This window comes from Podarcis vaucheri (genome assembly GCF_965113315.1).
Source record: "Podarcis vaucheri genome assembly, chromosome: 16".
NCBI lineage: Eukaryota > Metazoa > Chordata > Lepidosauria > Squamata > Lacertidae > Podarcis > Podarcis vaucheri.
In genome coordinates, this window is record NC_138754.1 from 29,720,157 (window position 1) to 29,732,984 (window position 12,828).

Genomic DNA, 12,828 nt, shown 5'->3' on the forward strand with positions numbered 1-12,828 from the left:
AGCCGCCCAGGGTGGCTGGAGAAACCCAGCCAGATGTGCGGAGTATAAATAATAAAGTAGTGATGATGATGATGATGAAACCCCAGTTTGATTCTGATTTTGCTCTCAGTAAGTAGAATGTAAACAAGCCACAGTACCATAAGTTCAAATGTAACAGAGAGCTGTGGTTTGCTTGAAGGCAGAAGCAGATGCTTCTGATTTCCTTGCAGCTGCAAAAGAAGGAGATAAATGGTGGGATTTGAGTCTCCCTGCAACACATTTGCAAAGCAGGAAAAAGAATGGTTTCCAATGATGTCTGAGCTGGGACATCGTGATGGTAATGCTGTTTAAAAACCAACGTTGGGAAGAAACAAACTTTTAGAAGCCAAAGATAAATGGACTACTTTTGTTTTCCAGAATATTTATGCAAATACGCTGTGCCATGCCTGATTGGAATTTCACGAGCGTTTGGGCGCTACAGCAACTCGGAAGAGTCTCTCCTGTCAAAGCTTTTCCCTAAAGTTACTCCGCATTCCCTCAGAGCCCCACATGAGTTGGATGGTATTCGTCGACGCTCTTTTAATGACTTCCGCTCGATACTTCCACATTCTCTACTGACGGTCTGCCAAGAAGGATCTCTCAAGAGAAAGACCAGCAGCGTATGCAGCATCACACAGGTTAGTTCATTTGCTTTTGGAATAAAATTAACCTATCACCTCTTTTCTGAACCATGGATTAGTTTTTAGTATACAGGATATCACTGAATTTCGTTTTCTTATTTTGAGGGGCGTACAGACATACCTCGGGTTGCGAATGTGATCCGGGCAGGAGGCACGTTCGCAACCTGCAGCGCCACGTCTGCACACGCACATGCCGTGATTCGTCGCTTCTGCGCATGTGCATGACATCATTTTGTGCTTCTGCGCATGTGCAAGCGCTGAAACCCAGAAGTAACCCGTTCTGGTACTTCCGGATTCAGAGCTGTCCGCAACCCGAAAACGCGCAATCCACAGCGTTTGTAACCCGAGGTATGATTGTAATATGAAACATGGGCCTTGTATTTAGAGAGGGCCCAGAATCTATGGAACGAGCACATGTTTTGCATGCAGAATGTCCCAGGCTCAATTCCTGCCATCTCCAGTTGGGAAAAGATCAGTATGGCAGGTGATGGGAAAGTCTCCCAGCCAGGAGAACCACTGCTAGTCAGAGTTGACAAGATCAGGCATAGGCAAACTTGACCCTCCAGATGCTTTGGGACTACAATTCCCATAATCCCTGACCACTGGTCCTGTTAGCTAGGAATCATGGGAGTTGTAGTCCCAAAACATCTGGAGGGCCAAGTTTGCCTATGCCTGGGCTAGATGGACAGCTTCCATTATTGGCATCTTCTCCAGAAACAGATGTTTTCGTGATCTCAGAAACTCATTGTAAATTCCACCTAGCCTCTCTGCGTTGAAAGAGCTGAGGAAATTAAAGCAGAGATTTTTTTTTGCATCTGGAAGTTTCTAAGGGATGAAACACTTACTATATATCCCAATGGGGTGGTGGGTTTGGCCACAGATTCTAATTACCATTGGGTAGTACAGTCATACCTTGGTTCTCGAACGCCTTGGTACGTGTATGCTTTGACTCCCGAACGCTGAAAACCCGGAAGTGTTCCAGTTTTTGAATGTTCTTTGGAAGCTAAATGTCGGACACTACTTCTGCGGCTTCCGATTGAGTACAGGAAGCTCCTGCAGCCAATCGGAAGCCGTGCCTTGGTTTTCAAACGGTTCCAGGAGTCGAACGGACTTCCGGAATGGATTAAGTTTGACACCAAAGTACCACTGTGTCTCAGAGCTAATGTTCAGCATGGAAGTTATATAGACTCTTATAGAGATGTCTTATAGAGAGTGGCTGGGGAAACTCAGCCAGAGGGAGTGGAATCTTTGTTTATATGCAGGCCTGAGATGCTTAGATTTGCTGGAGATTTTCAAAACCCCATCAGCTTCAAGGAAATTGGGCTATGGCTACTCTTCTGGAAATTTCAATCATAGTATGTGAGGGTTTTGGTTTTTTTTTGGTATATGAAAAGTGACCTTTGCATGACCACATTTTGTGTCCATCGCTACATTTCAGGGCAGTCCTGAACGTGGAATTCCTCCTCCCAGTTCCCCCGGAGGCACTACTGTGCAGTACTTTGAAGGTATGTTTTTACGTTTTGGTGTAAATTATTTGGAATAGAGGCGTAATAAGAGCTATTGACCAATTTATGGTACAGTGGTGCCTCGCAAGACGAAAAGAATCCGTTCTGTGATTCTCTTCGTCTAGCGGTTTTTTCGTCTTGCGAAGCAAGCCCATTGAAGGATTAGCGCTTTTAGCGGCTTTTAGCGGCTTATCTGCTGATCGGATCAGCTGATAAGCGGCTTAGCTGCTTAGAAAAAGGGGGGGGGAAGGAAAAAAAAAACCAGCAGGAACTCGCAAGACATTGTCGTCTTGCGAAGCAAGCCCATAGGAAATTCGTTGTGCGAAGCACCTCCAAAACGGAGAACTCTTTTGTCTAGCGAGTTTTCCGTCTTGCGAGGCATTCGTCTTGCGGGGCACCACTGTATGACTTTTAACAGTTGTCCTGCAATGAACATTCTAGGGGTGATTCCCACCACCGAGGTTAATAAAACAAATGCAGGCAACCAAATAAATAACACAGCCTAAAAATAAGCAAACAATTGCTAAGAGCAGATCAATGTCAATTGTTCTTAAAGGCCTGAGATACCAAGTCATGCTTTGCTTGGTGTCTGAAAGGTCATGGCAGTGACAGGCCCATTATCTTCGGGAAGAGAATTTAACTATCAAGATTTCACCTTAGCTCAAGTAGTCATCTTTGAAGGTGGAGAGGCCCAGAGCAGAGCATCTGCTGAAGATCTTGGCTGATGGGCAGGATGGTATGGGGTGGCAGTGTTTGCTGTGGGGAATTTATAAGCAAACCCCACAAGGTGCCTGCACCCAGTTGTGCAGCCTGCCGTTGGGCCGGTGGAGGGCATACATTTGGGGTGTCTGAAACAGCTTGTCCCTCTCTGTACAGTGGTACCTCGGGTCACATACGCTTCAGGTTACAGACTCCGCTAACCCAGAAATAGTACCTCGGGTTAAGAACTTTGCTTCAGGACGAGAACAGAAATCGTGCTCCGGTGGCGCGGCAGCAGCGGGAGACCCCATTAGCTAAAGTGGTGCTTCAGGTTAAGAACAGTTTCAGGTTAAGAACGGACCTCTGGAACGAATTAAGTACATAACCAGAGGTACCACTGTGTTCAGGAGGAAAGCCAGTGCCTATATAGTGTAGAAGTAAAAGTAATATACAAATCCCCAAGACCTTGCAGTAAACGATGGTAGTAAAATAAATAAATAATAATAAATTTCACCATCGTCACTGTCCATTGGAATTGCTAGGTTAGGGATAATAATAATAATAATAATAATAATAATAATTTTATTTGTGTCCTGGCCGAGGCCGAGCTCAGAACGGCTAACATCATCAAAACAACACAAAACATAACTTTAAAATAAGCAGCCTACATCAAAAAAGTAACATTCAGCAATCATTAGGAGAGTATAGAATAATAATAATATCACCATATAAAAATTAAACAGAAATCCACTCAACAGTTACAATAAATAATTTCTAAACTATAATCAATCAAACAATGGCAAGCCACAGTACATAAAATAATACAATACGAATTGAGAAGCAGAGACTAGAGGGTGGAGCAAGGCAGGTGTTTAGACTAATCCAATACACATTTATTTGGGAGTAAGCACGTACGAATTCAGCGGGAGTTACTTCCAAGTAAGCATGCATAGACTTAGATTGCACAGCAGCAGTCCAAAGTTTATTTACCTCTAAGGAAGTTTCCTTGAAATCATCGGGACTTCTAAGTACGGAAAGATGGGCTTGGACTTTGAGCTGCTTTTTCTCAGCATTCTTTTGGTTTTAAGGGTAGGCTATAAACTTTTGTTGCTTCCCATGTTTTTAGCTGCAAAGAGCTTTGTTGTACCAGCTAACACGTAATTTAGAAGATTAACCAGACTAATCTTAAAACAAAAACAGATTGTGTTCAGCTTTGCTAAAATGCCTAATGAGAAAGGAGGGATCTTGAATTCCCTTTTACAGTTGCAAAAAAAAAATAAAAAATAAAAAAAATTGTGCAGTTTTCTCATGCCATGGTGAAAAAACCATACCTGATACCCTTTTTTCTGTGCAGCTGTTAAAGATAAATGAACCCTGTGCTCTTTGCATCTATTTACTCCCTCTTTTGTTGTCTATCTGCATCTCTCTTTCACTTCAAAAAGAAACCCAAGCAAACATAGAATGGCATTAGCCTCTTTATGTTGGAATACAACCCACTGTGGAGGCACACTAAACTCTTCCACTGAAGCCAGGGCTGGCTCCAGAGAGTGGCAAAGTTGGGCATTTCCCCAAAGCCTAAAAACTAACAGAGGACCCACTACTCTTACAGTGCTTCCACTTCCATTTTTCATGGAGTTTCCAAGATGATCATCTGATGCAGAGAAACCACAATTAAGGTTAGCACCTGTCAGCACACACACACAGAGAGAGAAACTGCTGTGTCGGTGCCCCCCCCCAAAAAAATCTAGATTAGAATTGACTAGAAAGGTAAAAGGTAAAGGTAAATGACCCCTGGACAGTTAAGTCCAGTCAAGGGCAACTATGGGGTTGCGGTGCTCATCTCGCTTTCAGGCCGAGGGAGCTGGCGTTTGCCCACAGACAGCTTTCCAGGTCATGTGGCCATCATGGCTAAACCGCTTCTGGCACAACGGAACACCGTGATGGAAACCAGAGCGCACGAAAATGCCGTTTACCTCCCCGCTGCAGCGGTACCTATTTATCTACTTGCACTGGCGTGCTTTCAAGCTGCTAGGTTGGCAGGAACTGGGACGGAGCAACGGGAGCTCACTCTGTCGCGGGGATTCGAACTGCTGACCTTTGATCAGCAAGCCCAAGCGGCTCAGTGGTTTAGATCACAGCACCACCTGCTCCCAATTGACTAGAAACTATGCACTGGTTGAAGGCCAGTAAGTTAGTTTGTTAATACCCCATTACAGCTAGAGATCCTGCAGATACTGTCTAGGATGTTCTTCATCTCATCGTCTTTTCCTTTGTATTCTGAATTTGTTTTGGAATGTGTGTATATATATAGCATGCATATATGAAATTATTTATTTTTTATTGTTGATGCTTTGATTCAGGCTCTTTGAGGTGTTTTATAGAAAGCTATTCCTGAATGGATATAAATAACATTTCTCCCCAATGAAAATGCTGTAAATCAGTGGAACTAGCATAGCCCTGTGGATTTTTTAGCCTCAAATGTGATTTTTGTTTTCTGTGTTCTTTTGATGAATGGGCTACAGACGGCATAGGCAAAGCAGTAATTAAAGAATAACTCCAATGTTTTCTGCCTCTTCTCCCTCCACCTTTTAAAAAAATAAACAGGGTCCTACCTACCTGATGGGAGTGCGTTAGATCCCGATTATTACTTCTCTACAATCAGTTCCAGCTTCTCGGTCTCGCCTCTCTTTAACGGCATCAGCAACAAGGAGTTTAACATTCCACTGGAAATGCTCCGACATCTGCTGAACATGGTATGTCATGAGGCACTTAGGCCAGCCTTCAGTAGCCTGCTGCCCTCCAAGATGTTTGGGACTACAGGTCCTATCAGCTGTGCTGGCTGGGGCTGATGGGAGCTGTAGTTCGAAACATCTGGAGGTGCCAGGTGGGCAGGTAAAAAGGTAAAGGGACCCCTGACCATTAGGTCCAGTCATGACCGACTCTGGGGTTGGGGCGCTCATCTCGCTTTATTGGCCGAGGGAGCCGACGTACAGCTTCCGGGTCATGTGGCCAGCATGACTAAGCCGCTTCTGGCAAACCAGAACAGCGCACGGAAACGCCATTTACCTTCCTAACGGAGCGGTACCTATTTATCTACTTGCACTTTGGCATGCTTTCGAACTGCTAGGTTGGCAGGAGCAGGGACTGAGCCACGGGAGCTCACCCCGTCGCGGGGATTTGAACCGCTGACCTTCTGATCAGCAAGTCCTAGGCTCTGCGGTTTAACCCACAGCGCCACCCGCGTCCCGCCAGGTTGGCAGAGGCTGGTCTTAAAAAATAGCAATGTTGCTAGCATGCCTCTTTGAGCCAGAATGCACTAGGGCCTAATTTGTGGGTTGAAGAAAGGAACACTTTTAATAACACTGAAAGAATGTCTGGCTTTGTTTTTGTGCCTGTAGGTAAAGCAGATTGTTGGGGATTCAGTCCTCCGAAACTTAGATGCCGTTGTCTCTGAGGTTATTGAGGTATGTTAACTTCTTCACCACATTATTATTTTTAAAAGAACTTAGTTTGCTGCTTGCTATTGTGAATTGGACGGGCCTGGTTCTTAGAGTTTAATCAAAAGCTTAATGCCTACAGAGGATTTTCCACACATGTTATTAACAAACATATGGGGGGGACTTCTAAAAAATTGAGGTTATCTATAGTATTAGCAATGTAGAAGTAATGTTTGAACTCTATAGATTAGCATAGGTTACATGATTAATTTATGCCTCATTTAATTCTTTTTTAATATATATAAATAGTAAAATCTGTTCAGAAAGCAATATATGTGATGGTCATTCATAGGCTTACTTATGTTTCAACGGTATAATTGTTGTAAATTATTTATAGTATCAGCCGGTGCTTTTTTTGTGGCGGAACACAGGAGTACGCATACCCCTAAACATTTTGTGAATCTCTGTACTTTTGTCCATTTACTCTATTTATTTTCCCCAATTTGAACCATAAAATGGTGATTTTTCTTGAGTCAAAATGGAGAGTACGCCTAAACATTTTTAAAGAAAAAAATCACTGGTATCAGCCATATATGTGGTGCTTTATAAAGAATTGGGGTGGGGGCAGGTCTTTGCCCTAAGCTGCTCAGTAAAAGCTCAAGGAAGATGAAGGGAGGAGGGAAGAGGAAACTCGATCATTCTACAGAGATTAATCCTGGAAGAAAGCTTTTGGTGTTCCAATATTGCTCTCCAGATGATTTTTCAAACTGGCTGTACGTAACTACAACTCTCTTTCCATTTTATAGGAAAATCCCCATGCAGATTTGTTCTACAAAATGTTCAGTGATCCACTTTATGTTGCCCAGTTCAAGATGCTGAGAGACACGTTGTACTATATGAAAGGTGATATTTGAATTGATAAGCTTTTACCCTTGGTGACGAAAGAGAATTGCAAGTATATGAGTTTCATGCTTGACATTGTGGACCGGCTTAAATATAACCAGCTGTGTGAATGAACTGGACTCACACAGTTTCCCTTTTCTTCTTGTGCAGCTGCGAGGAGGAGGTCAGAAAACCTGTGGTTCAACTTTTAAACAAACTTCAGTTTCCTATTATACCTAAACTTAGGAAACTGGGGATTGTTTAAACCAGGGTGGATATAGCCCTCCAAATTTTGCTGAACTCCAGCTTGTGTCATCCTTGACCATCAGCTAAGCCATATGGGACTGTTGTTAGTTGAAGACCAACAATATCTGGCGGGGCACATGCTCCCCACCCTTAGTTTCAAATGTAGTTTGTTAGAAAAAGCCAGAATAAAGCTGGTGTCCTGAACCACAGTTTAATTAAGCCTTAGTTCCCTGAATTTTGACATAATGAGGAACTAAGCCATGAGTTCAGGTTCAGACTACATGTTGAGCCTAACCATGGCTTAGCAGAGCAGAGCAGAACAAGCAAAGGAGGCGGAGTTTGTGATGAACTATAGTTTGACGTAGCATGACGTGTGAACCATTCCCTGCCAAGCCAAGTATCTCCAGTTCTCTAAATATCTAAAAATTAAATTACTATCATTCAAAATATATTACTGTAAGCTAAAAATAACTTTGCTGCTTTATATAAAAACCTCTGGTGCCTTATGGTAGTCCTTCTAAGTGTGTATATGCTTATTTGTCTTTATGTTTAAGACTTTTAAATAGGACACTTTTCCACAAAGCCTTTCCTTTAGTTCTTATTCTCTATACTATTTCTTGTCAGTTAACTTCAGTCCTCATCATTCAGTACTAATCTCTGTCCCAGGGAAAGGGAAGTTGTGGCATTCCAGATGTTGTTACACTCCCAGCATGGCCAGTGGTCAGGGCTAATATGAGTTGTAGTCCACAATTTTAGGAGGACTACAGGTTTGCCACCTTGTTCTATTAATTCCTTCAATTTTTCTCTTTCCATTTTTCTTAGGCTTCAAAACTCTTGAGAATCGCTGCTTTATAGCATGCAAATGTCTTTAGGGTGAATGATGGTGCAGAAAGGAATAGTTTAAGTAAGGGGTCAGTAAAACTTTTCAGCAGGGGGCCAGTCCACTGTCCCTCAGATCTTGGGGGGGGGGCTGGGCTATATTTTTTGGGGGGAAATGAACAAATTCCTATGTCCCACAAATAACCCAGAGATGCATTTTAAATAAAAGCACACATTCTACTCATGTAAAAACATGCTCATTCCCAGACTGCCCACGGGCCGGATTTAGAAGGCAATTCAGCCGGATCCGGCCCCCGGGCCTTAGTTTGCCGACTCATGGTTTAAGTCCTCAGGAGTAGACTAGGTAGCAAGCCTATCAATTGACTGGTGCCTTACACTTTGAAACAAACTTGTTTCAGAAAAGTGCCGTTGTATTTCACCAGCTTTTAGCTTTTGTTCCTCCTTTCAGTTTAGAGGTGACCACTGTAAGAATCTAATCTCCCCCTCCCCTCTATTTACCTTCTCAGATCTCCCAACCTCGTTTGTGAAGGAAATTCATGATTTTGTGCTGGAACAGTTCAACAGCAGCCAGTCGGAGCTCCAGAAACTCCTTCACGACGTAGACAGATTACACAATGAGCTGAACCCTCTGAAGCTACGTTGCCAAGCTAACGCTGCTTGTGTGGATCTCATGGTGTGGGCTGTGAAGGATGAGCAAGGTGTCTTGAAGCATATTTTTTAAAAAATATTTTAAAAGTTCCTGGCAAAATAGCTTGCGCTATTTTTGGTAGGCTGCATTTAAACCCCCACAATCCCCAACCCTGCATGACATTTTGTAAAAAGCTTTTAATCCAAGTTTTGGGGTGGAGGGGCGTTCCTGCCTGGTGGGAAATTTCCACAAAATTCATTATCTAGCACTTTCCCCCAGTTTGCCTCAAAGCCTCCTTGGGTGTCCTTTGAAACACACAATTCAGTTGGCCTTTTCCCCCCAAGAGAAAGCTAGTAATTAATCATTCATTCTTCCATGCGGACTTCATAAAAGTCGTAACTGTCAAAAGAAAAGAAAAGAAAATAACTATTCATAGATGGCCAAGCATGCTTTTATATCCTTTTGTTCTTTTGCAAATAAGGGGCAGAAAACCTGTGCATTAAACTGTCGGAGAAACTGCAGTCCAAGACTTCCAGCAAAGTAATCATTGCTCACTTGCCTCTTCTGATTTGCTGCTTACAGGTATGCTAGTAATTTTGAAATGATTATTTAAGTATGGTGTAAGCTCTTATTTTGGGACGCGGGTGGCGCTGTGGGTTAAACCACAGAGCCTAGGACTTGCCGATCAGAAGGTCGGTGGTTTGAATCCCCGCGACGGGGTGAGCTCCCGTTGCTCGGTCCCTGCTCCTGCCATCGTAGCAATTCGAAAGCACGCCAGTGCAAGCAGATAAATAGGTACTGCTCCGGTGGGAAGGTAAAGGGTGTTTCCATGCGCTGCTCTGGTTCGCCAGAAGCGGCTTAGTCATGCTGGCCACATGACCCGGAAGCTGTACGCCGGCTCCCTCGGCCTATAGAGCGAGATGAGCGCTGCAACCCCAGAGTCGGCCACGACTGGACCTAATGGTCAGGGGTACCTTTACCTTTAAGCTCTTATTTCCACTACTATGATTGGGAACTTGTGGTCCTCCTGCATGTTACTGAGACTACAGTTCCCATCACCCCCCATACCCCATGCCCAATGGTCAGGGATGATGGGAGTTGTTGTCCAACATCACCTGGAGGGTCCTAGGTTCCCCATCCCTGGTATAGACACTGGACTGGTTCAGACACAATAGCCAAACCCCTTCAAGATAAATTATTCAGTGGTGGTACAGTGCTGAGATTCTTCTGTACATAATGATGTATCTTTTTAGTGCCCCTGCATTGCAGTGATCCTCACTTTTAAGGTCAGGGAAAAGATGTGTGGAATTTTGCACACATTTGTCAGTGTCACATGGTTGCACGCCGCCTTCTGCTGTGTGATATTAGACACCACTTAGAAATGTTAACGATTAAACAGCATTTGATAAAGCCATGAGCTGTCAAGGCATAATTCAAGGTGTTAGTACTAGCGTATGAAACCCAAAATGGCTTGGGACCCAGGTACCTAAAAGAGTGCCTTCCCCAATACAGTGGTACCTTGGTTCTTGAACATAATCCATTCTGGGAGTCTGTTCAACTCCTGAAACCGTTCGATAACAAAGGCGAGGCTTCCTATTGGCTGCAGGAGCTTCCTGCACTCAAGCAGAAACTGCATTGGATGTTCGGCTTCCGAAAAACGTTTGCAAACCAGAACACTTCCGGTGTTGCGGCATTCGGGAGCCGATTTGTTCGGGAGCCAAGCCGTTCGATTACTGAGATACCACTGTATCTTAGATGCTCCTATCAGATTTTGATGCCTTGGGTGTGCCACCACTGCAGGCTGCCTGCTTGGTGCCGACCAGTGACAGGGCCTTCTTGGTAGTGATGCCCTGTTTGTGGAGTGCCCTCCTCGGCAAGGTGCCCCATTATTGACTTCTGGAATGAATTTTTTAAAGAAAATACCTGTTCACCCAAGCATTTGTTGAGTGAAAAATATTGTTCATGGCAACCCTGAAATCACTAGCTGAGGGGACCATTCTTAGGATTCTAAAATTACAGTGGTACCTCGGGTTAAGTACTTAATTTGTTCCGGAGGTCCGTTCTTAACCTGAAACTGTTCTTAACCTGAAGCACCACTTTAGCTAATGGGGCCTCCCGCTGCCGCCGTGCCGCCGGAGCACAATTTCTGTTCTCATCCTGAAGCAAAATTCTTAACCCGAGGTGCTATTTCTGGGTTAGCGGAGTCTGTAACCTGAAGTGTATGTAACCCGAGGTACCACTGTATTATTGTTGCTGATGTGCTTGCCAAACTGGGTTCCTCCGGGGGGAAGGGTGGGATATAAACTGAACGAATAACTCTAAACTGAACGATTAACTAAATAATACACATATCTTTCTCTTAGGGTCTAGGCCGCTTGTGTGAGCGTTTTCCTGTGGTGGTTCACTCGGTCACTCCATCCTTGAGAGACTTTCTCGTGATCCCTTCTCCAGTCCTGGTGAAACTTTACAAGTACCACAACCAATATAATACTGGTATTGTGGTTTTTTTTTATTATCGCTGTATGGCCTCTTCTGTGATAAGCTGATCTAATTCGTTGTGTCTGTCTGCCTCTCTTTTTATTGTGACATGTCTTGGTAGTGCTAGTCGAAGTTATATTGATGAATATCCTAACTGCGTTTTTATCCTGCCTTTCATTCACGGAACTGGTGGCATATATGGCATTCCCTCTTTCCATTTGTCCTTGCAACAACTATGCAGGAAAAGTTAATCTGAGAGGTGGTGGCTGGCCCGCTTCATGACTGAGCTGGGATTTTTAAACTTGAGTGCCTTTGGTTCTCCTTCAAAACCCTCTATCCCAAGGGTTGCCAACCTTTTTGAGCCCATGGGAACATTTGGAACGCTGAGAGAGTTTTCTGGGCACCACCACCGTTTGTGTTCTCCCCACCCCCGGAAAAAATATTTTTATTTTTAACACAGAGGCTTTTCTGTAAGGTTTGGATAAAGGTTGGATCCAGGAGAATTAGCACATCTGCTTAAATTTGCAAGGGGTCTGCAACCCCCCCCCCCATGAAGTTAAATCTTCATTTGGTAGATCACAAAGTAAAAATCACAGGTCCAGTGCTTGCTGGCACCACAGACATAGAGCTGAGGCATGGACCTTGGTTAATTTTACATTGACTGGTGGTTTTGTAATTATTCTATCTCTGAACATATCTGTGGGCACAAAGGCACTTTGAGTTGATAGCGGCTTGCGGGACTCCCTTCTTGAAAAAGAAAACAACCCTGAGGATTCATTGCTCTGTTCTGATGTTTTTGGTGCCACAGCAGTGCTGGAAAGCATCTGATTTGTGATTTTTACTGGTGTTTGAGGGAGGGAAAACATCTCCCCCCCCCCCCGCAAATCATGCGGTTTCAAGAGGATCCTTTTCATTAGACCTCTCTCTCTCTTTCTCCCCCCCTCTCTCTCCAGTCTCTTCTTCTCCTGACTCCTGCAGCTCCCCACTCTTCCCCTGCCTCGCCCTCTGTTTGTTCCATTTTCTTCCCCTCAGTCTCCCAGATATCCTCCTTTCCCTCCTACCATCTTGGTTGCTCTGCTCTCTGTTCAGCTCCTCAAGTCCCAGTCTGAACCTTCGGATGCACATAAGAGGAAGTGGGAAGGAATGTTGGTCTTCCAGCTTCCTTCTTCAGCTCTATGTGCTTTTGGGGGACAGAACCACCCTCACTACCCCATGAGGAAGGAAACAGGGAGCTCAGGGGAGGGGGTGGAGAGGCTTTGTTGCACCAGGGGAAGTCCTTAAGGGTGTAACTGTGGGAATCCCATCTCTAGCCACATGAGCTATGTAATTAGGGCAGGGGCTCCTAAACTGTGGTCTGTGGCAGGTGGTCCACCATTTTTGGATCATAGAATTGGAAGGGAGCCTGAGAATCATTTGGTCCAACCCCCAGCAACGCGAGAGGAATACTGTATTTT

General features: G+C 44.3%; 1 protein-coding gene across 1 annotated transcript in view; it reads left to right on the forward strand.

Moving 5' to 3' along the window:
• PI4KA (phosphatidylinositol 4-kinase alpha) overlaps positions 1 to 12,828 on the forward strand; it is a 107,042-nt gene that overhangs the window by 17,316 nt on the left and 76,898 nt on the right. Inside the window, exons 6-13 of the mRNA XM_082202973.1 lie at positions 397 to 656; positions 2,098 to 2,164; positions 5,468 to 5,616; positions 6,262 to 6,327; positions 7,107 to 7,203; positions 8,775 to 8,966; positions 9,378 to 9,478; positions 11,260 to 11,389. Coding sequence (XP_082059099.1) covers positions 397 to 656; positions 2,098 to 2,164; positions 5,468 to 5,616; positions 6,262 to 6,327; positions 7,107 to 7,203; positions 8,775 to 8,966; positions 9,378 to 9,478; positions 11,260 to 11,389 — 1,062 coding nt within the window. The remainder of the gene's footprint in view (positions 1 to 396; positions 657 to 2,097; positions 2,165 to 5,467; positions 5,617 to 6,261; positions 6,328 to 7,106; positions 7,204 to 8,774; positions 8,967 to 9,377; positions 9,479 to 11,259; positions 11,390 to 12,828) is intronic.